Raw genomic sequence first — 26,605 nt, forward strand, 5'->3', positions numbered from 1 at the left:
GTTTAGGCTCAAATTCTCACTACTAACTAGTTGCGTATTAGCATGCATATTACTAGGATATTGGCTTATTAAAGGTACAGGTTGTAGGACCTGCCACTAGAGGGCACACTACCAAAACAATAACAATCGCGTGGTTTGATGACGCTAAGAAGGTGCGTGGAATAATGGGATTTGTTGTCTTCTACCCAACCGCTGACGGCCATCAATCAGATGGAAAGATAAATCATGGATTTAACGGATGAGGTAAAGTTTTATAAATGTTGTGTTTGATGTCATAGTTTTATTATACTGAATTAAACCCGAGTAATGGAAGGTTTACAACGAAATTTTTAGTCATAGATGTTAGAATATTTGTCCAATTTGATGGTGTGATAACACAGCACAGTTTCAAGTGTTCAAATCAATAATAATAAATGTTGAAGTAGGTGAAGTTTGTCGCGAAGCTCTCTCCATCTAGAAAATGCAACACCGATATTGATCCTCGCTCTTTCTCTCCTCTTGTCCCAAACTCTTCTTGGGTCGTTTGGTTGGCCCGTACGCTTACGTTTACGGGAGCTATCCTTGTTGACAGAACCGGCGGCTGATGGTAAACAGTAATTATGTTCCAAAAATAAGTAATACAATCCACCATAAAACGTGCAAGAAGTAAATAAGGAACTGCTTGAAGCAAGCTAGTGGTTTGCTGGACGCTAGACACTACTTCCACATTTGTCCACGACACTGTTGTCATGTGGTTTCTACGTCAGTAAAGGCAGTAACAAAGGGTAACTGACGTCATTGACAGGCGACTGCACTGCCCCGTGTCACTGTTTAGAATGGGAATTTTCTCATGATTTACAAGTAGTTGAAAACATTAGAGATATTGTTAGTAATCAGCTGGACAAAATATATAACACTAGCCTAGTGGTTTTTGGATATTTTACTGCGAATATCTTACAAATTGTACCTTTAAGCACATATTAATGCCTTATTCTGCATGACCATATTCTACATCTCTTAATCCTACCCAATATATAAACTTAACAACTACCTTACTAACTATTAATAATAATAAGTAATTAGGAGTTTATTGAGGAAAAAGTCGTAGTTAATAGTTAGTTAAAAGTAAGAATTGGACCCTAATCTAAAGTGTGACCGAAGCTACTTTGGAGTCCAGACCTTCTGCCATCAGTCTTAGAGTATTAGTAGACTATCGGCTTAAAAGAGACCGCCGTGTGTTTTTTTATTTTAATAATAAACCAAAAGCTTCACTGGGTAGGCTACTCTCTCGTGTGTGCTCTCTCCTTCGCTCGCTCTCTCGTTATCATTCATTCAAATAAATGTAATCTTACCTGCTACTTTAACGACTGTAGATAAAATAACAAACGCAAATTACCTTTATTTCCAATCTATATTCGCTCAATCAGAATTCGCGCTGCAAAACATCCGTGACACTGACAGCTGTTAACTTATCCATTCTGGCAGGTAATCATGGCCACCCGAAGTGAAATATATAAATAATTTTAATAGCACGGCCATTCAAAACCCGAGGGTCTAACATGTGCATGTAAAGCTATCAATGACAATCATTTTGGGCGGGAATTAATGTAAACACAGATATCGGATCCCAGTCGCGTCTAAAGTGAATGTAAATGCACCAAAAAATCTGGATATGGTCAAAAGATCAGATCTGTGCATTAAGACTTGCAGTGTAAATGCAGCCTGTCTGACTCTGTCATGGCGAACGGGAACAGGGTTTGTGTAACATTAGCAACACATTATTATCTGTTTGATAACACAGTCAAGCAAAAGGCTAATCATATTAATTACTGTTATGTGTCCTATGTTGTAAAGAGCGATACCATTGTGCAGCGTTTACCTCAGTGAGTTAAGTGAGTTCATCTCTGAGCTCTGAGTGTGAGTGAGTGGAGGCAAGGATAATTTGCATATTCATTGATCCGCATACTAAATGAGGCAAGGGTGTAGAGTTACATTAAAGCTATTTTAAGGCATGAATTGAAAAAAGTTTAAATATGTCATTTTGGTGATCAAAAATGAGTTATAAGGAATAAGATTAATGACTACAGGGGGACTTTAACACTGCTATTAACATTCTTTCCTTCTTAAAATTCAAGATTCAAATGCGCTTTACTGACATGATAAACAGATTTACATTGACAAAGCATTAGTAAACATTACACATACACGCACAATAGATGGTCTTTGTAGTGGTTTGCATAAGGAGGATCGAATATGTCCCTGATTTATGTTTAGAGTGTGAGGTTCAAAAGTGCAATTGTGTTTCCATCTCATTTTGTGTGCAGTAAGAGCACAGCATGTCCTCCTTCAGCAGCAAGATCTGTCTGTATCTGGCTTCTTTTGTGTCTGGGCTGTGTTTGCTGAGTCTGTAAACATTCAGAAGTTTAAGTTCAGGGTTGGTCACGGTAGTCAGGTGTGCTGACTATAGTTCATGGTATTTTCTATTACAATGTCCCTCCTTTTGTTGTAATTTCCTCCTGGAGTACAAAAGAAAACACAAAATAAAAATGGACTCTAATTACTCTACTAATAATTGCCCCTGGTTTTATTACGTGCAATTCATCAGTGCACGTTAGTCTAGAAAAAACAATGTTTGTTTTTATAGTTATTCATCAAAATCTAATCATTTTCTCTGCCTCTTAAAAAGCTTTTGTTTTTTGCTGATGTAACCAAGGCAAATCAGGCAAGGGAATAACTTTAACCAGTAATATTAAAGCCTTCACCCTACAGTATTTCCTGATGAATATACAATATTACGAACAAATTGCATCAGCTTTAAGTAGTTTTTGTTTTGTTTCATGATAATCTAATTTTGCTTGATAAATTTTTGTCCTGAGATCTTGCTGAACATGGTTTGATAGTTAATTAATTAATTTTGAGAATATGTAGCGCTATCTCAGGTTGGTATGAGGCCATTTTAGAGGCCACAGCCATAATGTTATCCTTCAAGAGGCCATATTATGTCCTTTTACAAAGTCTTGATTTTGTTTTTGTGGTCTACTAAAATTCTAGTAGCGGCAAAGCGATGGGGTGCAAGCGGTGCTCGTACACCCAAAACATCATTTGCGAGTGTACATTTTCATAGTGGTTATAAATATTATAAAAATTAATATATGGCATATATAAATATGATGCATGCAATAAGGTGAGCTACATGACTTCTCCTCCACTTTCTCTCACGCACAAATTCATAAGCCTACCTTTTAGAAGCGTGTGTCAGGCTTTAAAACTCATTATTGATCACCAGCAGTAAAAGTCGTCATCTTTTGTATTCATGTCTGGATAGTTTTATTTGTTTTGACATTTTTGTATGTACATCAGGGTGTTTTACATGTAGGCTGATGCCGCTCTAAGAGTGAGGTGGGGGTGGGGTGGGAGTGGCACTACTAAGTTAATTTACATTTAGAATAACTACTGGGATGGCAACTTGTTGATATAAGTGTGATAATTCCAAACAAACTTCCAAAAAAATTAAATCAAATATTAAATCTCTCCCTTGCCATCCTGACTGTGCTGCCTATAGGTACGCGCCTGTCCTTGGGTGGGAATTATTTAAATGAAGAATAATGTGACATTCCGGGAAGAAAACTAAGCCACTGAGACATTTTAGGGAGTTCAGAAACAGTGCGCACTGCTATAGATAATAACTCCCTTTGGAGTAATTTTGTGCTTTGTAACTTTTTTCATGCTCAAATAGCTACATTACACACAAAAGAAAGTTAAAAATGTTAAAAATGAAATAATGAAAGATAAAAAAAAAAAAAAATCATAATAGGTCCTCTTTCAGGTATTATCTGGTGTTCTATGCTGCATTCTTGCAGAATTCTGCTGTATTTTTGTCTCATTTAGTACATTCTTCTGTGGACTCCACATCAAGAGAAAGCAATATGCTCTATTACAGATTCAATTCATTTAGTCTGATTTTGATTGGGATGTCAGTTTTGATATTCCTTTTGTTGGCAAACAAGGCCCTTTGTGCCTTTTCCCTTACATCATTCAACGCATGATGTTTCAACTAAGTTCAATGTAGGTTTGTGCATGATTGACAAGATAACAGTATATCGGAAATCAATACAGTGAAATTTAATGATTCTCAACACAGAAAAATATACCACTTGATACCACAGCAAAAACTATTGTTGAACACATTCTTATTTTAAAGTATATATTAATAAAGGAGTGTGTTTTTCTTATTAGTTATTAACCATAGTTCTAAAAAAAAAAAAATTCAATATTAACAAATATTCAACAGTGATGGTTGACTTTCTACAACTTTCTCCCATCTCCCGACTTCATCTCTGGAGCTCAGCCACAGTGATCTTTGGGTTCTTCTTTTCCTCTTCCACCAAGGCTCTTCTCCCCCGATAGCTCAGTTTGGCCAGACGACCAGCTCTAGGAAGGATTCTGGTCGTCCCAAACGTCTTCCATTTAAGGATTATGGAGGCCACTGTGCTCTTAGGAACCTTAAGTGCAGCAGAAATTTTTTTGTAACCTTGGCCAGATCTATGCCTTGCCACAATTCTGTCTCTGAGCTCTTCAAGCAGTTCCTTTGACCTCATGATTCTCATTTGCTCCAAGATGCACTGTGAGCTGTAAGGTCTTATATAGACAGGTGTGTGGCTTTCCTAATCAAGTCCAATCAGTATAATCAAACACAGCTGGACTCAAATGAAGGTGTAGAGCCATCTCAAGGATGATCAGAAGAAATGGACAGCACCTGAGTTAAATATATGAGTGTCACAGCAAAGGGTCTGAATACTTAGGACCATGTGATATTTCAGTTTTTCTTTTTTAATAAATCTGCAAAAATGTCAACAATTCTGTGTTTTTCTGTCAATATGGGGTGCTGTGTGTACATTAATGAGGAAAAAAATTATTTTAGCAAATGGCTGCAATATAACAAAGAGTGAAAAATTTAAGGGGGTCTGAATACTTTCCGTACCCACTGTATATACACAACAGTTGTATATATATATATATATATATATATATATATGTTTTATGGGGTGATTATTATTCCTGCGATCTCCTGCGTGCTCCTAGTTCGACACGCAGCATTTAAAATAAAATATCTTGAAGAAATTATTCAAGAAGTGTAATAAAATGAATAAACGAGTAGTCAAAAAACTACTTAAATGATTTGCATATTATTGGCACTGCTTGACTCTTGGCTTTAATATATTGATATACATTCAACACATTCAACGAGTTTAAGAAGCAGGGGGCCTGTAATAGCTTTACAGTTATTTCATTAAGACTTAAGCATGTTTTTATGTATGGTTTTAAATGACTTATTAAAATGACTAAATTAATCCAGCCAAAACATTTGGGGTAGTCTCTTTTTTCCTTGTTGTTAACTTAATATTGATGACATAATAGATGCTGACAGATTAGGCTGATCCCTTTTTTTCTTGCCAGTTCATATTCACAAGACACAACCTGCTGTTTACACTGATAACTCCATGAGACAAGTATTTTGACCTAGAAGTCAGGATGTATGTCTGTCAGAAGTTGTGCAAGTGTTTAAAATGTTGCAGTAAGTTTCCCTTGGTGGGAGAATGTAGTATTCCATCAAGGCATTTGACTTCAAAATCAATCTCTGTCTCTCACCCCACCTTGACATGTATTTGGTCGCCTGCGGCAAATGCAGTGGGGTAAACATATAGGTTTGCCAAGAAGGTAGAAAACAGACCCAAAAAAAAAGGATGGGAAAGATACAAAAGAGACAGAGGGAGGATAGGCGTGAGTGCTTTACACTTCATTTGATACCAGTCTTAACCTTTATCCCCTGAGAGAGAGGAAAAGAAAGCAAGAAAGACAGAGTCTGGCTGTAGGAGCAGCAGGCTGGTTCTCTTAAAGACAAAAGATCCTGTTCAACACCCAGCTCAGGTGCACTCCAAGAGCCCATGTCCGAAACACTACATAGGCTCATGTTGATATGTACAGTGAGTGCTGAAAGTTGTTTTTAAAATGAATTATTTGCATATCTGCCTCTTTTTCTGAGTTTTTGTAAAATGTTTTTGAAAGAAATCTCACCAAGGCTGCATTTATTTGATCAAAAATACAGTAAAGGTTTTCAAACTAACATTTTCTTCTTGATATACAGTAAAATTAACATTAAAACATTTCATGCCTTCCCCTTTTCTATTGGCTATGTTTAGCCCTGTATTTACATTGTTTTACCCAGAAATAAATTTGTACCTAAAGGTATTATCATCATTAATTTTGATGAATAACACTGATGTAGAAGCACCAGCCCTGGTTGTAAGCCTAAACTTGACATAAACTCTAAACTTGTCTGCGACAAGAAGCAAACGGGGAAAAGAGCCATGGGAACAGAGCGAGGCCAGTGGCATGAGTGTTAATGAGCCTCACCTGCGTGCTACACCGGTCTTGAGGAGCTCCGGAAGCATAAAAGGAGGAGTGGCGACTGTGAAGGACGAGAGAGGACCAGGCCTGGGACATTTATGCTCTTGTTTAGTTTTCGTTTATGCAGCAGTCATCCGTGAGGGGATGCCGCTTTACTTTTGTTTTGTTGTTTATGTTTCTTTTATTATTAAAGTTAAGTTCATTGTTCCTGCCTCCTCCTTCCCTGGGCCTTTAAATTTCTTACATTGTCCCTCAAATCTGATTGTTGGATATTGTTAGCAGACAAATTAAATAAGTGTTTTAAGAGACTTCAGAGGGCGTTTTCTTATTCTGGAGCCTTGATGAAGGGGCTCTGACAGCATAAGAATTGGACAACAGTGTGCATATAAGATGGCAAGACCTTTGACTTGGCCTAAAATCTGGCTTGTTAACATTGAACCGAGACCAGCTGCAAGAGGTCCTTTTAAAGGTCGTTCGCCACAGCTACCATTTACCACGAAACGCCGATGAAATTTCAAAAAGCGTAGGACGTCGTTTAAAACCCAGCTGCATTCTTTACACATCATCACTTCCTTTTTACGACATTAAATTCTGAAACTTTCTCCCCTCCTCTCTCGGTTCAGTGCTAAACATTTGCAGACAGTGTCTGGAGCATGTAATAAGATTTCTCCGAGATCGATGTCGCCTCTCGGCATGCATAACAACCAGCTGGACGGGGCTGGTGCTGAGAGCAACCTCTCCCCTCATTACCCCCTGCCGTAGCCTCTCGTGATGAGAAAGTGCAGCCCATTCATTAACATGCTAATCAATTCTTATGAAGTGGCCTAATTGTTTTTTCATGGGGTGAGGGTTAGCCAGTAGACAGTCTCCGCGCTGGCCGGCTTCAGAGAACACAAGAGCTTCTTTCTTGGTACGTTTGTCAAGGCTTGAGGTAATAAACAACAACAGGAAGAGCTGAAAGGTCAATGTCTTGGCACAATAGACTTGGTGTGTGGAGACAAGAGACCAGCAGGACAAAAGGGCATTGCTTCCTATGAAGCCGTCTGTAAGGGATCTTATAAAGACTTGAAAATGCCCTTTAAAGGGATAGTTCACCAAAACATGAAAATTCATCATCATTACTCACCCTCATGTTGTTCCAAACCTGTATGATATTCTTTCTTCTGCAGAACACAAAAGATGATATTTTGAAGAATGTTGGGGGAACGCGAAAGAAAGAAAGAAAGAAAGAAAGAAAGAAAGAAAGAAAGAAAGAAAGAAAGAAAGAAAGAAAGTCATATAGATTTGGAATGAAATAAGAATGAGTAATGATGACCAAATATAAATTGTGAATTATCCTTTTAAATGGCATTTCCAAGTGTTTATAAGATGGGTTACATAATTTTTGGGTGAACTATCATGTTATAATTACACTGAAAAAAAAAAGGTGTAGGATTTACTTATCAAACATTTTCACAAATAATTACAAAGAAACAGCAAGTAACGCAGTGAATTAAGCCTGAAATTTTGAAGTAGAAAGACTGAAATAGTATTGGAGTAAAATATACTCAAATAATCTTTCTTCAAAACTTAAAAAAAATCAATTTTGGTCTATATATCATATTAATTTGCTTTAGTCCATTTTACACTTAATTTCAGTCTAGGAAATCCATTTTAGTTCCAGGTGAAGAATAACTTGATGAAAAGATAACTAAAATGTGCATCAAAAAAACAGAAACAGAAACAAAAAACAAATTTGCAAGCATTTTGAAAAAGCAGTATAAACATTTAAACATGTATCAAGAATTCAATACACATTCATTTTAAGTGATTTCAGTGATTTTTTTGATCAACAGTTTAAAAGTCATTTGATGTCGTGAGCGTTTGGGATAAAATACGCACATAGATTTCTCTGATTTCAGAATGATTTCAAAGCAGATACTTTAGAGCTCAGCTCTAAACTGCATGCATTTTGTGGAAGAACATTTTGTTGTTGTTCTTGTGCTTTAGCAATGAGTGCCTGTGCGTATGAATATGGTTATCCAATTGCTCATAAAACATTCACTACTAGGCTTAAGAGATATAATCAGTTTAGATGGAAATGATCTCAAGCTGACTAGCTGAAGTCTTACTGTAGCTATATCCATTAATAGACACGGGACTTCCTTTAAAATAAATTCTAAACCCTTTACAACAGATGATGCTTTCCATATGGCAATATGAGCTACATATGACAATTTATCTGTTTATCTTATCCAAAACAAAATACCTTACTCACCTTATGAGTAATAAAAATCTCATCTCCATGTCATTTTTACAACATTTCAAATCCCTCAGTTCTCGCCATCTCCAAAAAGCCAAACCAATGTTGATTCTGGTTTTATTACGAGCTCTTTGACTTTCTCTTTTTGCCAGCAGACTCTCCTCTGTTTGGCTTTTTTTTAACAGGTGATTCACAGAGGTTCAAGAATTTGCTCATTGTGACAATTAACCTATGCCACTCCCACACCATACATACATCAAAGTAGCCAAAGCAACTTTTCTATGTTTACGAATATGACAAGACATACACAATTTTCAGTGAAAACTATCCCACTATGTCTAAAATATAAATACTTATAATAGGCTTACCATAGTGAACTTATTATTTAAATTTTGTTCATTTAAAAGAAAAAAAAAATAGTGTACCTTTAAAAAGAACTACCATCAATTACCCTCAACCTGCCATTTTATATGACCTCAGCGATGTTGAAAGTATATGCTAAGTTCACAAATAAAGACAAATATTAACTTCATTGGTGAATGAATACACCTGTCTCTCCAAGGCCATTACATTTTATGGGTAACATAAACACTTTCCTACACTTTACATGGAATCATTACTGGTATAGCAATAACAACACATTCCCTGCAAGGGTTATGCCTTGACATTGACGCATCCTGACAGGATTAGCGGAAACGGGGAGGTAAAATGTGAAGCAGAGAACGAGTGCTATGACAGCTGCTCCATGGAAATGTAATGAACCCAGGTTTGTCACCATTTACCAAAGGGTGATATTGACTTTCTGTCATAGGCGTAATATTGCTGACAATTGTTAGATATGTGGGTTGGCTGACAAAGTGTATCTAACAAATTAAAACCAAAGGTGACAATGACAGAGGTGCAAATCACCTTTTTTACCAGTCAGCCTGATGAAGTGAAAGAAGCGTGGCTAAAGAGTTGTGTGTAATAAAAAACACTCAGATGTGTTCCAAGCATGTCTTCCGAGGTTTTTTTCCATCATGAGTTCCTTGACATGCCAACAGTGAGGTTCCATGTTACGTTAAAGAGAAGCATTCTTACTGTAGCGATTTCAAACTTTTGACCCTACAATATGTATATATTTCTGTCATGATTTTTGCTGCTGCATATCAAGTACAGGACTTGCTACTTGCAATGCAAACACGACACAGTGCTGTGAGCAAGTAACACATGCTGATGCTATACAAAGCATACATTAATTACCAGTAGCAGATCTATACAGGTGGAGCTGGTTGAGGGTTTGCAAATGTTGGCCAAGTATTTGAAAGTTGAGCAAACCAATCAGCTGTGCCCTACAGAGAACGATATGATTGCAAGCAGATTGAGTTAATCAGCCTGCGCCATCTAGAGTTTCATGAGAGAACTTTGTCTGTTCATTCCAGACTTTCTTAGAACCTCTTTCTTGTTTTCAAGGGGATAGTTCAAAATGCTCCAAAAATGGAGCTTCACATATTTATTCAGTATGAATCAACATGGTGTATCAAATCTGTGTAGAGATTACTTATACATTTCTGATGTTATTTTCCACAGAACTGCCCCTTAAATAGCAACACATATTTAAGCTGGCATATAGACTTATTTGTGCAAAACCTGATGATCCATATCCTCCAGCATGATTTGAGAATGTTCCAAAGAGCAGCAAGAAAAACTGACCTTTTGTGCAAAGGAGTTCACATGATCAATGTCACAAATTTGCTTAGTGAGGCAAGGTTTTGCTTAGATATTTAGTTTAAAAATCCCCCTAATTCTAGTTGAAAATCTAGTTCATTTCCAGGTTCAAATAAAAATAAAACCTAGATTTTCAATGTTTTCTCAGAATTTTCTCAGAATTATATATCAAATTCCAGTTCAATCAGTCAATCACAAAATCTGCCCCAAACTGGTCGAACAGAACATTTCCTTACTTTCCATGTCCTCCTTCACAGTTCATTATGGACACAAACCCAAGACTAACCAAGAGACATCCCGTAAGAATAATAAATGAGATGTATTAAGGTTTTATGAGAAAATGGGCAAATGGCATGTTCTCCTGCCTCCTTCCATCTGCATGTGGCCGAGAACTTTATTGAATAATGAATCTCTCACATTCTATGGCCTTCCATCTGAAGCCAGGGGAAAATGACACATAAAAAAAAGCATCATGAAGTAACGACTAAAAACAGAAATGACGTGTTAACGACATGCTAAAAGGCTTCCAACCACTTAAAGCTCAATTACATATTCCTCAAAGCATAGAGGGTGAAACAGACTGGTGACACTTTGAAAAATGAAACATATGACTTCCCATGTTAGTACTGTTTTGAAACTGTAGCATCCCAAACTACAAGCTACTCAAAAAGTAGATAAATTACAGCAAAGCTACTCTTTAGAAAGTAGACTTACTGTAGAAAAAAAAGTTGCTAACTGCACTGAGCTATTTAAGTGGGCAATATGTTTGTTTTATTTATTGATTACATCATTTATATTTATTTTTATATATACAGTATATAAATAATATTTACAATCAAAGTGGTATTTATCTGGCAAAGCAAAGGTCATCTTAATTAAGATGACAGCATTCAACTTTATATACTGAATACATTTACATTTAACTGAATACAGCTAATAAACATCAAAAATGTTACACTGCCTTTCAAAAGTTTCTAATTTGCTGATTAGGTGCTTAAGAAACATTTTTTTATTATTATCAATGTTCAAAACAGCTGTTTAACATATATGTGGAAACTGATCATTTTTTTCAGGACTCTTTGATGAACAGAAAGCTCAAAAGAACAGCATTTATTTGAAATAACTTATTATAAATGTCCTTGTGACTTTTGATCAATTGATGCATCCTTGCTGAATAAAAGTATTAATTTGTTTTAAGCGAAATCTTACTGACCTCAAACTTTTGGTAGTGTATGTACAACAGCATTTAATTCAATATTTTGCTGCAAAAATGTAAAATATTGCATGGACTTCTACACAGGACCTCAATTTAAAGGTCTAATGTGTAATATTTAGGAGGATCTATTGGCAGAAGTGCAATATAATATACATAACTATGTTTTCAGTGGTGTATAAAGACCTTACATAATGAAGCGTTATGTTTTTATTACCTTAGAATGAGCCATTTCTGTCTACACTGCGGGTCCCCTTACATCAGTGTTAATTTTAATTTAGTTTTAGTCATAGTCTTTTGACTAAAATGCCATTTAGTTTTAGTCATATTTTAGTCATCGGAAATTGTTTTAGTTTTAGTCCACTTTTAATCAACTTAATATCATAAGATTTTAGTCGACTAAATCTACAGTAGAATTAGTCGACTAAAATCTAATTTAGTTAAATTGTAATGCATTAAGCATTTCCAATAAAAATGCTTCCACAAATCCAACACACTGATATAGGTACATCTGATATTCCCCAAACTGTTTATGTTCACCCAACTGTACTTTGCTCACCAAAGCAGACCGTTTTTGACCGTTCAAGTGCAAAAACACGCGAAAGAGCAAAATTCAGTACTTTTCAGGGATTGACACACTTATCATTGAGGTAGGCTACTATTATAGTTTTCATTTAAAATTTTTATTAGATTTTAGTTTTTCCTGCTTTCATTGTAATTTTAGTTAAAAGTTTTAGTAATTTTTTGTGTTTATGTCGTTTTTGCTTTTAAATGTCTATACGTTTTTATTTCTGTTTATTTTAATACCTCAGGTTATTCATTAATTCATTAATTCATTAATAGCACAGCAGTCAGATGTGCTGCTGCGTGAGCCTGGAGATTGCGCAACAGCGCTGTGCTTCCCGCGGTTAGATAAGCACATTACAATTCAAATGTGCGCATCTTCCACACCAGAGATGTTCACGAGTCTTTTATCTGGAGTCCGAGTCAAGTCTGAAGTCTTTATCACTGGAGTCTGAGTCAAGTCTGGAGTCTTTTGTCATTAGTCATTAAAAAAAAAAAATTCTCATAATCAAATCCTATTTTTTATCCTTGTATTATATAGACAAAATAATATGATCTTTCTATAATCTGTTTTATTTGAAATTAAGGTCCTATGATGTAAGGCATAATGTACATCCAGTTTGTTACTTTATAATCCATTACAATGTACAAAACAGTCGTCCTGGCAACACGAGTGGTCATTTTCAATACAGTCGCTAAGTGGACGCAAGATGGTGCCAAAGAGTCACGGTTTGTTATACAGCTTTGTTGTTATTGAGGACAGTCATTATCAGAAAATATCAAACTTCAGAATGTTTAAGAATGTCAGTAAAAAACTCTACACATGCTGATTTTGCTACGTTAAAATATGAGCTTTAAGTAATAAATGGATTAACATCTCTTTCTATCTCTCTTATGGACACACATTAAGAAATAGAAAAGCTGCAAATAATATGAAAAGAATGATAAAACGTAGTGCTAGGTTTAAAGTCTAGATTTGTTTTGTTCATATTTTAACAGGCTGGCAATCCAAATAAGCCATGCAGGTACACCACTGTATAATAGCTAGCTGTGTGAGTTTATGTGACTAACCTCTGTGGATGCGATGTCTCATAAAATTTGATGATGTTGTTCCGGTGTCTTTAACTGATTTCCCACATTCTGTGCATCTAGCCGATCTGACGTGTTAATAAACCCAAACGAAAGAACATATGGCACGGTGGCTCCCGTCATGTTGCATGGGACTTTTATGACATTTCGGAGTTTACGCGCATGGACATACGTAATCAAATTCTATGACAAAAGTAAGGAAATGTGACGCAGATATTATAAAACCATTTAAACACAACACAAATTCTTTATTTATTATATCAGTAGTTAAGGGTAAAAGACTTGAGTCGTTTTTAAAATATTCCAAGTCTTTTGTGCTGAGTCGAGTCAAGTCTGGAGTCATTTCAGGTCGAGTCCGAGTCCGAGTCTGAAGTCTGTTAAAATGCGACTCTAGTGCGACTCGAGTCCGAGTCTCTAACTCGAGTGCCCATCTCTGTTCCACACAGGACAGCAGTTCTGACTGGATATCTTCCCAAATCGTCCCTCTCTTTCATTTTCGTCTCGTTTTTATTCATTGACGAAAATTAGAGTAGATTTTAGTCATAGTTTTAGTCATTCAAAATACATTTTTATTTAGTCATCGTCTCATTTTCGTCTGTGAAAAAATGTTGTTGACGAAAATTATGACGAAAATTATTCGTCAACGAAATTAACACTGCCTTACATGTTAAGTCGCCTTTTTGCGCCAGCATGTTTCTACAGTAGCCCTAACTGGACAAGCTGCTCTACAGAGTGCGTTTCGTCACTATGTTCTTCTCCTTCTTCTTCGTTGGTGTTTTTAGAGGCAGCTTGCATAGAAACATGCTGGCGCAAAATGGCGACTTAACATGTAAGGGGACTTTATACACCACTGAAAACATATTATATTATATTATATTATATTATATTATATTATATTATATTATATTATATTATATTATATTATATATTGTAGTAGTAGTAGTTGTCTGGTTTATTAGAAGCAGAGACTGTTCTTTGTTAGAAGTAAGAAGAAACCTCATTGCTTGACAGCCTACTCTCTGCTTTGTCCTGTGTCGGCCACCGTAGCTTCTCTATGTGGGGAGGGGTGAGCGGTGGACTGAGCCATTGGTTGCAATTTGCAACCTCACCGCTAGATGCTGCTAAAATTTACACACTGCACCTTTAATTGAATTAGTGAATCAGTTTGTTCAGATGGTTCATGTAAATCAGTTCAAAAGTGAACCACTAGACAATGTGGACAGTTGAGAAGTTGCAGCATTTTAACGTTATACCACAATACTGCATTGTATTTTTGGAAAAGCAAAAGATTACTACAAAATATAGTTAAGGCAGTATTTGTAGTTAGTTATAGCACACGTTCTACCTCAAAAAATGCTTGCAAGGTTTGTGAATGCAAAGCGTGTCTTCATTCAGATGTTCTGGATCTGTCTTCCTCTTGTTAAAGAGGGAAACGGATGATGGCTTTGACTTGAGAAGTGGTGGAAAACAGGAAGGAGAAGGCAGAAGAACCAGAGAAGAAAGTAGAGGTAAATTGCAGCTCTGGGGCACCTGTATGCTTTAGAGTACAAAAGGCAAAGGGTGAGACACTGGCTCACAAAAACCATGAAAACAAATGAATGAAGGTGAAAGAAAGGAAATGCCAGAGAGGGTTACATAAGCCTGCAGTGAACTCCCTATCAATTTAAAGTTTTCTGCATCATGTCCCTGCGGCAACTCAAAACATGAAAGATTGCCTTTGTTCGTCATTTCTCTCTCTCGTTCTTTCTCTCTAGTTGTTTGTCGATCTTCTTTGCTCCGATTTCCTTTCCCATCAGTCTATTTATGTTTCTTTTGCTCTTTATTTGTAAAGTGATGCCTGACAAAATTATACTCAGATTACAGGAAAAATAAGTAAGGTTTTCATGTAACACTATTCACATGGCAACATGGCATATTATTATGCAGTGATTGAGCAGTTAAAGCAATTAGAAGAGGCAAATATATGAAAAGTGGTAATTGTGCATTTACTTCTTTTCATTCATTTAATTTTTTTTTTTTTCTTGGTAGACCCTAATGTTTCTAGATTTCATTCAGATACCTAAAACGGCATTGCTAATGTTGTGTAAGCAATACTAAAACTAGGCCAAACTTCATAACACCTGTTGTCCTGACACATTAAAGGATTAGTTCACTTCAGAATTAAAATTTCCTGATAATTTACTCACCCCCATGTCATCCAAGATGTTTATGCCTGTCTACCAGACGAGGAATAAGGGTCTTATCTAGCGAAACGATCGATCATTTTCGGAAAAAAAATACAACTGTATATGCTTTATAAACACAAATGATCGCTGTGCACGTGCTTCCGCTTTCCATATTCTTCAAAACACTTACGCTGTATGTCCTATTCAACCTTCCCTATTCAACTTACAGAATGAACGCAGCGCCAGTTTCGTTTTTTTCTGTAAGTAGAATAGGGAAGGCGTAGGACATACAGCGTAAGCTTTTTGAAGAATACGGAAAGTGGAAGCACGTGCATGGCGATCATTTGTGTTTAAAAAAGCATATACAGTTGTATTTTTTTTCCGAAAATGATCGATCGTTTCGCTAGATAAGACCCTTATTCCTCGTCTGGTATTGTTTAATTGTCTTTTGAAGCTGCACTGCATCTGGAGGCCATTGAAGTCCACTATAAGGAGAAAAATCCTGGAATGTTTTCATCAAAAATCTTAATTTCTTTTCGACTGAAGAAAGAAAGACATGAACATCTTGGATGACATGGGGGTGAGAAAATTATCAGGAAAAATTTATTTCAAAGTGGACAAATCCTTTAAGTTAAACTCTGAACATCAGAATTTCTACATTACGAAAAGTGCAACAGATTTTTTTCCATGTTTAAATACCTTAATACCTATCACAGTTTAATTGTGGAAACAAGGGGCAGGGTAGTGAATGACGTCTCGGGTCACTAATAACCTGAGGTATGCGTTAAAAAAAACAAAAACGTACCAACCCCAAACTTTTGAACGTGTACTATATTTCCTATTAATAGTTTGAAAGTTAATTTCCACTGCAGGATGTACAGACTCAGTGTTCATGATGATGAATTAACTCCCTGCGTGGAAGAGTTGACTGTTTACCAAAGGATTTTATTTGAAATTCTCATCCTCTGGAAATAATTGCAAGTGCTCTTCTGTTCCTGATGATGACTGGTCTTTTTCTACTGTTCTCTGCGGCTTTCCGTCATTAGTACAGGAATCTAAACAGAGGGAGCGCTGAGCTCGGCTCAAACATGCCTCTTACTTTGATTAGCAAGGGTGAAGCGTGCTCTCTAAAGATTACGTTGATGTCTACCATGAGAGTGTCAGCATCGAGTTCACAGACTTTACTTTTCTTTGTAAAGTTTCCCAACGTTTCAGTCTTCAGTGCAACTTTTGGTCTTCTATCTCCCTTTCTCATCCATTGGGCGTCTTGCCTTTTCACTTCATGGTTCAAAGGAGAGGTGAACATCACAGCCATCATGCTTCCTGATAACCAGTCGGGGCGCCAGACAGCACCTCCTGTGGCATGCTGGGTAAGCTGCTCAAGTTGGGTAGCTGCCCACTAGCCCTTGAGACCCTTTTTCTTTTATTAAAGGGTTAGTTTACCCAAAAATGAAAATTCTGTCAATAATTACTCACCCTCATGTTGTGCAAAACCCGTAAGACCTTTGTTCATCTTCGGAACACAAATGAAGATTTTTTTGATGAATTATGAAAGCTTTCTGTCTCTCAGTTGACAGCTATGCAGCTATCACTTTCAAGCCCCAGAAGGGAAGTATAAGAGCATCATAAAAATAAATCCATGTGACCTAAGTGGTTTAACCTCAATTTTACAAGTGACACGAGTGCTTTGTTTGTGCAAAAAAACGAAAATTAATTTGTGTTCCGAAGATGAATAAATGTCTTACGGGTTTGGAACGATATGAGGGAGAGTAATTAATGACAGATTTTTCACTTTTGGGTGAACTAACCCTTTAATGAATCTTACTGTCTAGTTCCTTACAAATGCACAGACCATATTTCACCCAAAATGAGCTTTTGAGGATCTTCAACAGTCAGATACCAGAAGAGAATATTCAAGAGCATTTGACTATATGCTTCCCAAGACAGTGTTTGGATTATTCAAAAAAGGATCTATTTAGTTCTGAGACAGCTTATAAGTCTGTGATCTGCAACTCGAAATTTTCCACCCTTTTCATCCAGAACTCCACAACCCTCCACCCCATGTGTGGAGGAACCTTCCAGTCTGAAGCCATCTGTTCAGACCACTGGACCACACTCCTCTGAAACAATCTGTTCAGGCTGATGGACCGATTCCACTGTTCTCCAGATATTAACATAGAATGGGATCTAAAAGTCAGAGATTTTTTGTTGACTTCTTTGTTTAATATTTTTCAAAACCAAAAACTTTCCACGTGTAGCACTAATGCATGACCCAAAAAACCTACAGGAATGCATAAAATGGCTCAAAATGGATTGGATTGGATTCAGTGGTCTACAAAGTAAAGGCATCTTTTTGTGTGTGCATCTCAAACCAGTCCTAGGGACCCCCCACCACTGCACATTTTGGATGTCTTTCCTCATGAGTTGAATCAGGTGTGTTAGATGAGGGGAGACATACAAAATGTGCAGTGGTGGGGGGTCCCCAGGACTGGTTTGAGAAGCACTGCTCTAAATGATAATCATAAAATCAATCAAACTAAATACAACTATAACCAATGTGTGTTTATTTAAGACATTTTAATATGCCGGCATATAATTGACTTTGATCTTTGAACACAGGGTCAATACTAAAAATAAATAAATAAATAAAATTACTATAAAATATAGTAAATAGTTTAAGTATTAAATTATATTATGGACAAAACTAATCACCGAAAAATACTATGGTGAGTCAAAGTTTCATAGGAAATGCATATGAAATATTTTTTCATGAAGCATGTGTCATTAGCACACGTAGCTGCGTAATATAGCTAACATAACATTACTTAGCGAGCCGTAGTAGAGACGATAAATAATCTATAGGCCTAGCTCAAGATGATAGCTATAGTGTTGAATTGTGCATAATTTTGCTTTAGATAACTAAATACATGTTTAACAGATAGTAGGCCTAACGTTACTCCGCATCTAGGAACTTTTCTTAGAACTATATTTACCCTCTGTCTAACTCTTTTGTCTTTATCTTGTATCTGTGTGTGTCGTACACACTTTGTTGTATGTGTGTGTTATTATTTTGTGTCTGCAATGCAGTTGTGAGTTGATATTTGAGTGTATGTTACTCTGTTTATCTGTAGAACAACGTATATGTTATGAATCTTAGACGAAATTCATCTTCATCACAGTGTAAATGATGGTAATGGAAAAACGTGTATCATGCAACCTGTTTTTAGCTTTGCCTTATAGATAACTAGCTCGTTAGCGAATCAAAAAATATATATTTTAAACTTTACCAATATCAATATGCTAGCTTGATAGTGAGTACTAAAATCTTGTTTGTTTATCTTCATAATTATAAAGTCATTTTTATTACATGTGATTCTGACATGATGTCACTACATGCACTGTGCTCCTTCCTCTCCTCTCGTCTCAGGTAAATAATGCGTCTTACAGCTCAGTGGTCGGAGTCGCACGTTCATGCGTTTTGGGGGCGTGGCTTTGGAAGGAGCCCAGAAGGGAGGGGGTGGAGTGAATGGAAATAATGAGCTGTCTTTAAAACAGTCGTGAGAGGTCTACAGACACTCGATTTTTATACTTTCTTTTTCAGAGTACTTACATTTTAATTATGTATTGATATATAAATAAAGTTTAAACAAATTTTGAAAAAAAGGTTTTTTATACATTTTTTTACCTACTCTGCCTTTAAAGGCCCGCTGAAGTGTCTTGGAACACGCAGCATTATTCAAAGTGTTGACGTAATTTCAACTGAAACAGGAAGACAGGACAAAATAGCCAATAGCATTTTGTTTATATCACAGCTCGGCCAAAGTCGCTGAAAGCTTTGGTTTCCTTAACAATTTCTCCTCCTCCTCCTATCCATTTAAAATACAGCATTCTGTGCAGAATTCTAATGGGTCCGATACGTTTTGTGGCCTGCACCGACTTGCACATATGATCTGCTCTGTGCTCTCGTGTCTCTGGACCAGAGCAGACTGTTCTCACGCTGCGGCAGTTCAAGCGACAAACTGACTTCATTCGCGTCAATGGAAAGCATCTTTACACTGTCTGAATCATTCCCTATCCTCTTAATAGTGCACTATGTGCCATTCACCATGTAGAAACTAGTAAATGTGTGAACGACTGACCAATTTCAGCTGCATCTTCAGCGTTTGTTTATAGTGTAGGAGGGGCAGGACTTCAGATTCTAGAGAGCATTTGATTGGACAGAAGATTTGATAAGAAGCTGAAATGCGATGTGATGTCATGAAAATATGTGATCCATTTTAGCGGAAGTGAGAGACTGTAAGTTTTGAATGCTTATATCTGCTAAATGTGAATTTTGTCATTATTTTGAAAGACACCAGCTTATTCATAACCTTAAGGCAAACATATAAATACTAAAAGCTAAAAAACATACATTTTGATTTCAGGGGGACTTTAATGATAAAAGGATAAAATTATTAACAGTCAAAGATAAACTTGGTTAATTCATAAATAGTTTGAAAGCCGCACGATCTAATTTACATTTTTAAAAGATTAGAAAACTTTGTGGTACAAACTGTTTTTTTTTTTTAAAAAAAATTATTTTCATGTAATTTCAGTATTTTTGTTGTTGTTTGTTTGTTTTTTAGCATCATTTAAAAATTTGATTATACACAAATATTTAAATGTTGCAATAATGTTATTTGTTCACTTCCCATTCAGTATAAGTAATTGACCCTTCGCCAGAAGTTTGACTGACAGGCGATCTATCCAATTATAATGCCGAATCCGACAAAGCAGTCAGGGGAGTTAGAAGATTTTAACTTTAACTTGAAAAATGGTCTAATGTCTTTCTGTGGTTGAAATGTGGTTCATTCATGTATATTTGATGATATAAATTAACTCTCTGAGGTCTGAAAACGCGCTGGCGCGTTTTGCAGGGTTTTTTTCACATTGCAGCAAAACAGACTTAAAATACTCTATGTCATTTCTTGTCATAGAGACATAAGTAATATATCAATTGATTATATCACTTTGCACCACAGAAATACATTATATTTTAAAGAATATAATAGAATACCATTATTTTAAATTGTAATAATATTTCACAGTATTGCTGTTTATGATGAGCTGAGACATTATTACAGAGGGTTTTTTTCACAGCCTACCTGACGGATAGGCCTCATTAACCCTCTGGAGTCTGAGGCTGATTTGGGGCCTGGAGAAGTTTTGACATGCCCTGACATTTGTGCTTTTTTCAGTTGTTCATAAACATATAAATGACAAAAGTGTCATTACACTGTATTCAGCACAAACTAGGCTACAATAATATGTGAGGAACATGTATGTACATGTTTGTGTTTTTGAAGGAATAATGTTTATGCGTGGTTACTGAAAAAACAAAAAACTTAAGTCACTGAAATAAGGCCAAAAAAAGGCAGCATAATTTTTACATAATTCTGAAGCAAAAACTCTAGTCTACAACCTCCAATACCCAAAAGTCTTGTGAACATAAATTTAATATACTTTTTTTTGGCCTTATTTCAGTGACTTAAGTTTTTGTTTTTTCAATAACCACGCATAAACATTATTCCTTCAAAAACACAAACATGTACATACATGTTCCTCACATATTATTGTAGCCTAGTTTGTGCTGAATACAGTGTAATGACACTTTTGTCATTTATATGTTTATGAACAACTGAAAAAAGCACAAATGTCAGGGCATGTCAAAACTTCTCCAAGCCCCAAATCAGCCTCAGACTCCAGAGGGTTAACTAGTAAGAAGAGATGATCGGTTCACAAGCCGCTTAATCTGAGGTGCTACAGCGAGCTGTCACGACACATTAAAGAGCCACAAAACGGTATTTTTTGTTTAAATTTTTTTTAAAAATTACAAAATTTGAAACTTTGTTTCATATCAAAAGTAACCTGCTCTGTCTTGTCTGTTGATATGTTGTTAGTGTCCTCTTTGCTCCGTGATGTATTTTTCACTGTGAGAACATGAAGTGTGGCGTGAGAGCAGCATGGTTTGTCGGACAAAGCAACAGTAACTAAAGAAGGCGAGTCTTTGTGAACGGTCAATTAAAACCATAACTAATTTGTGTTTATGTAAGTATTATCATTTGCTCAGAAATAATTTAGAAATAATTTCAGTCAGGATTTCTCTCTCTTTGTTTTTCCTTTCTCTGACTAACCTCCCATCCGACCACACCCTCACTCTATATCTCAGAACAAGGTCATGTATAATTTACAACTCCAATAACCACCAAAAAGCATTGCATATTCATTAAGTCTTTCATGTCAGATGTTGAATTCGAAAGTGCGTAGAGTCAAAGCCCTCTCTGAACTCAGATTTCTGTCATAAAATATGAAGTGATCTTTTGTGTTTTCTTTTATTTCTTTCATTTTTGTGTGCCATGCTATTTGATATTCCAATATTATCCTTTGTGAGGGTGATATTGAAAGCTTGTGACAGGAGGAAGAAGAGACGTGCCACTGTATTTGATAAGCACATAGATCTGGAAAGTAATAATGAAAGGATTATGAAAAATATCACCTCAAAGATGAATGCAAGGTTACTTTCTAATGCTGTCTGGTCATGTCAAGCACACCAAATGAGCACCTATGAAGACAGTGACCAGTTTGCGTATACAAAAAAAAAAAAAAATCAATCTGCCTTAATCATCAAACTTCCAGCAAAAGAAGTAAAAGTGAAAGATGGTTATAAGTAGATAAAAATGTATATTTCTTGGAAGAGTTTAGCATGGTATTGTATTGGATATGACAATGTTAATGTATTTGGTTCTGACAGAACAGATCTGCTACGCTGCTGCTATTATTAATGCTGCTGCTGCTACAGAGTAAGTACAGAGACTTGCTACTGCCAATACATACACCACGCTGCTGTAAGCATGTAAGACATGCTGCTGCACAAATAGCATTAGTGATTCATGAACGATCTGTTCATTGATCTGAGCATTGGCTCATTCATGAACGATCTGCTCATTGCGTCTGTCACTCGGAAGTTAAAGTAATTATGTTCACTGTAAATTATCTTAGGCTGCACTATAATGATTTCTAAATTCGGAATATGATCAAGACGTAGGTGGATGTGTTCGGGGAATTTGGTTGTCAGTAAAATAATTTGAACTTCCCATCACTAAATTGCATGTATGAAATTACCCATAGCAGATCTATACAGGTGGAGCTGGGGAAGGTGGAGGGTTTCAAGGGAACTTTGAAAGTGCGCTGCAAACTACTACAGCAAACATTGACCAATTATTTAAATGTCGAGCAGCAAGCTCATTAGCTGCAGATGCAACAGGAAGCAATCAGCTTGTGCCATATAGTTAACAATGTAATTGTCAGCAGGTTGCGTTAAGGACCTATCAGCCTGCACCATCTAGAGTTTCATGACAGAACTTGGTATTTAAGCAATGCCACACAAAAGCACTGTTGTTAAAGGGATAGTTCACCCAAAAATGAAAATTTGATGTTTATCTGCTTACCCTCAGCGCATCCGAGGTGTAGGTGACTTTGTTTCTTCAGTAGAACACAAATGGTGATTTTTAACTCCAACCGTTGCCGTCTGTCAGTCAAATAATGCTAGTGGATGGGAACTTCTACTATAAGAGTAAATAAAACTTGCATAGACAAGTCCAAATTAAACCCTGCGGCTCGTGACGGCACATTGATGTCCTAAGACACGAAACGATCGGTTTGTGCGAGAAACCGAACAGTATTTATATCATTTTTTACCTCTAATACACCACTATGTCCAACTGCATTCATCACTCGATTCGTTTGGTCTGATCGCGCTCTGACAGCGGCAGTGATGTCTCGTGCATATACTTCAATGAGTGCTAGACATCACTGCCGCTGTCAGAGCGCGATCAGACCTTACTAACGAGTGCTGCACGCGGTTGGACATAGTGGTGTATTAGAGGTAAAAAATGATATAAATACTGTTCGGTTTCTCGCACAAACCGATTGTTTCGTGTCTTAGGACATCATTGTGTCGTCACGAGCCGCAGGGTTTAATTTGGACTTGTCTATGCAAGTTTTATTTACCCTTATAGTAGAAGTTCCCATCCACTAGCATTATTTGACTGACAGATGGCAACGGTTGGAGTTAAAAATCATCATTTGTGTTCTACTGAAGAAACAAAGTCACCTACATCTTGGATGCCCTGAGGGTAAGCAGATAAACATCAAATTTTCATTTTTGGGTGAACTATCCCTTTAACGCATTTCAGGTAATACATCCAACTTTACATAAAGCTCTAGGCGATAATATAGTTACATTTTGTGATGAAATAAAAAATCAGGAAGTTGAGATTTGCGACACCGATGAAAAATAGTTCCAAACAAAGTCACTATAGAACTGCCTCTGAGGAACATAGTTTTTAGTTCCTGAATGAATCAACATTTTTGAACAAAGCACTTCAATGAGTCACTGATTCACTCATGAAAACAGTCCATTGCTGCCACCTACTGGCATAACAATGTAATGCACTGCCTGCCAGTCTGTAAGGAAATACAAACAAGCAGAGTGATTAAACTAGTGAAAAGTCCCAGTGCTGTTGGGATCATGTATCAATCTTTGTACCAGAACTAACTGTTGTATAAATATAAAAAATATCTTTTAAGCTGCAGTCCATAACTTTTTTTGTGCTCAATTTACAAAATGTATATACTGAGCGAGTACATCATGAATCCATTTTCCAAACCATGTTTGTGTCTTATCCTGAATCACTATGGTACACCCATAATATGTGTTATTATTCAGACAATTTAAGACCAGTCAGGTTGCCACCACTGCGGAGCTGTCCAGTACCTGCGTGACTCATCAGACATAAACAGAGAGAAGTAGCCCCGGCTACAATGTTCTTCCGCAAGACGCATGTAGTTTTGTTTATTAACCGCTAGAGTGGCAAAAGTTATGGAGCTTTAATATATATTTAAAAATTATATAAACCAAATATCACTCTATAGAAAAACTGATGATAAAAATTGGTCAATATAAAAGGATGAAATTATTAACAGTCAAAGAATCTATGAAAATACCCAAAATTAACTCAATGAACAATGGCTAATTTTTAAATGGTTGGAACGCTACACAATATAATGAGGTATCCGAATATTTTTAAAGGGATACTCCACCGTTTTTTCATATTAAACTATGTTATTCCCTTAACTAAGACGAGTTGATACATACCTCTCTCGTCTCAGTGCATGCACTAAATCGCTCTGTCTTGCGGCGAAGCTTTGTTAGCACTTAGCTTAGCCCAGTTCATTCAATAAGGGCCAAGCAGAGAAGCTACCGAACACCTCCACGTTTTCCCTATTTAAATACAGTTACTCGAGTAGTGTAACTCGACCTAGGACGGTGACACAAAACAAAACGTTGCGCTTTTCTAAGCGTGTAAAATGGATAACTATATTGTATGGCGGAATACCATAGCAATTGCTCGGGAGCACTTTGACTTGGCGCAGTAATATCTTCACTCGTGAAAAGTCCTCTCACCGGCCCCCGCTCCCTCTCCTCCTCCCTCTCATTTCCGTCAATAGAACCAACGTGACTTTTACCACCTGTGCAATTAGCAAACTGCAAGAGATAATTTGCAATGGCGGACTTTGTAGATGATTATGACTTGTTTGTAGCAGACCCAGAGCCATATCTGTTTGAACCCGAGTACACGGAGGAGGAATTAGCTCTTATGGACCGTGAGAGGGAAAAAAGATACGAACCAGAACAGACCGGAGCCGGCGAAAGAACACGGGCAAACAGCAATTGGTGGTGCAAGTGTGACTGTTGCGAACAGCAACGGTGTTTTTGGATTCTTGTTCAAAGCAGCTAACCAAGCTCTCCGCTGTATGTGGTGAGTTGGAATTCTGTGAAACATGACGGCACTATATACCTTCTCCTTGTTATCACAACCCTTTACGATGCACGTTATAACCATGATTGTCCACAAACTATCTTCCTACAACCTGATACTTCGTCAACTCTGCTCAAACTATTACTACTGGTGCAGGTCACGTTGGTTCTATTGACGGAAATGAGAGGGAGCAGGGGCCGGTGAGAGGACTTTTCACGAGTGAAGATATTACTGCGCCAAGTCAAAGTGCTCCCGAGCAATTGCTATGGTATTCCGCCATACAATATAGTTATCCATTTTACACGCTTAGAAAAGCGCAACGTTTTGTTTTGTGTCACCGTCCTAGGTCGAGTTACACTACTCGAGTAACTGTATTTAAATAGGGAAAACGTGGAGGTGTTTGGTAGCTTCTCTGCTTGGCCCCTATTGAATGAACTGGGCTAAGCTAAGTGCTAACAAAGTTTCGCCGCAAGACAGAGCGATTTAGTGCACGCACTGAGACGAGAGAGGTATGTATCAACTCGTCTTAGTTAAGGGAATAACATAGTTTAATATGAAAAAACGGTGGAGTATCCCTTTAAGTGACAAAAAAGCTACATTTGACTTGTGTGAAATTGTGGTATGAACAATTTGTTTTGTGATAATTTTATAATTTATTATTATTTAATTATTTAAGCATAATAATGTTAGACCTGCAGGTATACAAAAGAAAGAGGGCGAGACATGGTAGTTGAGGTAAATGAGTTACCTTGAGATTTTCCCTCTCTCTCTCTATGCGCTGGATCTCCTGGCGCTCCTTGTCTAAAGCCACCTCTTTCACGGAGATATCATCTTTCAGGTTTTCAAATTCGAGGTTCATGTTCTTCACCTTGCGTTTCATCTCAGCATTCACATCCTAGAATTGAACGCAGGGAGGCATGTGAGAGACAGACACAAAGACAGCCGGCCAGGCAGATAGACAAGCACCCTAGTACAATCACACTCAAAACACACAAGCGCACACATTCACAGGAGAAAAAAAAGTGCCAGAGCAGTAATGGGTCATCAAGGAAAACCTGTCAACAAAGGACAGTCGTTGGTAGATATGAAAAATATATCTTTGGGAAGTCTTAAACTTAAATTTTCTCACTGCAGTTTTCAAGGCTTCTCTCATTTGTCTTTTAAAGACCAGTGCAGTGACAGTGAACGTTTTTACATTGTTACAAAAATATATATATATTTCAAATAAATGGGGTTTTTTTTAACTTTCTATATTTATCAAAGAATCCTAATTAAAATGTATCACGTGACAATGAAGACTGGAGTAATGATGCTGAAAATTCAGCTTTGCCATCACATGATTTAAAAAAAAAAAAAAAAATTTAAATAGAAAACAGTT

General features: G+C 36.8%; 1 protein-coding gene across 1 annotated transcript in view; it reads right to left on the reverse strand.

The window, feature by feature from the left end:
• cfap58 (cilia and flagella associated protein 58) overlaps positions 1-26,605 on the reverse strand; it is a 149,408-nt gene that overhangs the window by 71,117 nt on the left and 51,686 nt on the right. Inside the window, exon 11 of the mRNA XM_048196357.1 lies at positions 25,976-26,122. Coding sequence (XP_048052314.1) covers positions 25,976-26,122 — 147 coding nt within the window. The remainder of the gene's footprint in view (positions 1-25,975; positions 26,123-26,605) is intronic.

The sequence above is a fragment of the Megalobrama amblycephala genome, linkage group LG7 (genome assembly GCF_018812025.1).
Source record: "Megalobrama amblycephala isolate DHTTF-2021 linkage group LG7, ASM1881202v1, whole genome shotgun sequence".
NCBI lineage: Eukaryota > Metazoa > Chordata > Actinopteri > Cypriniformes > Xenocyprididae > Megalobrama > Megalobrama amblycephala.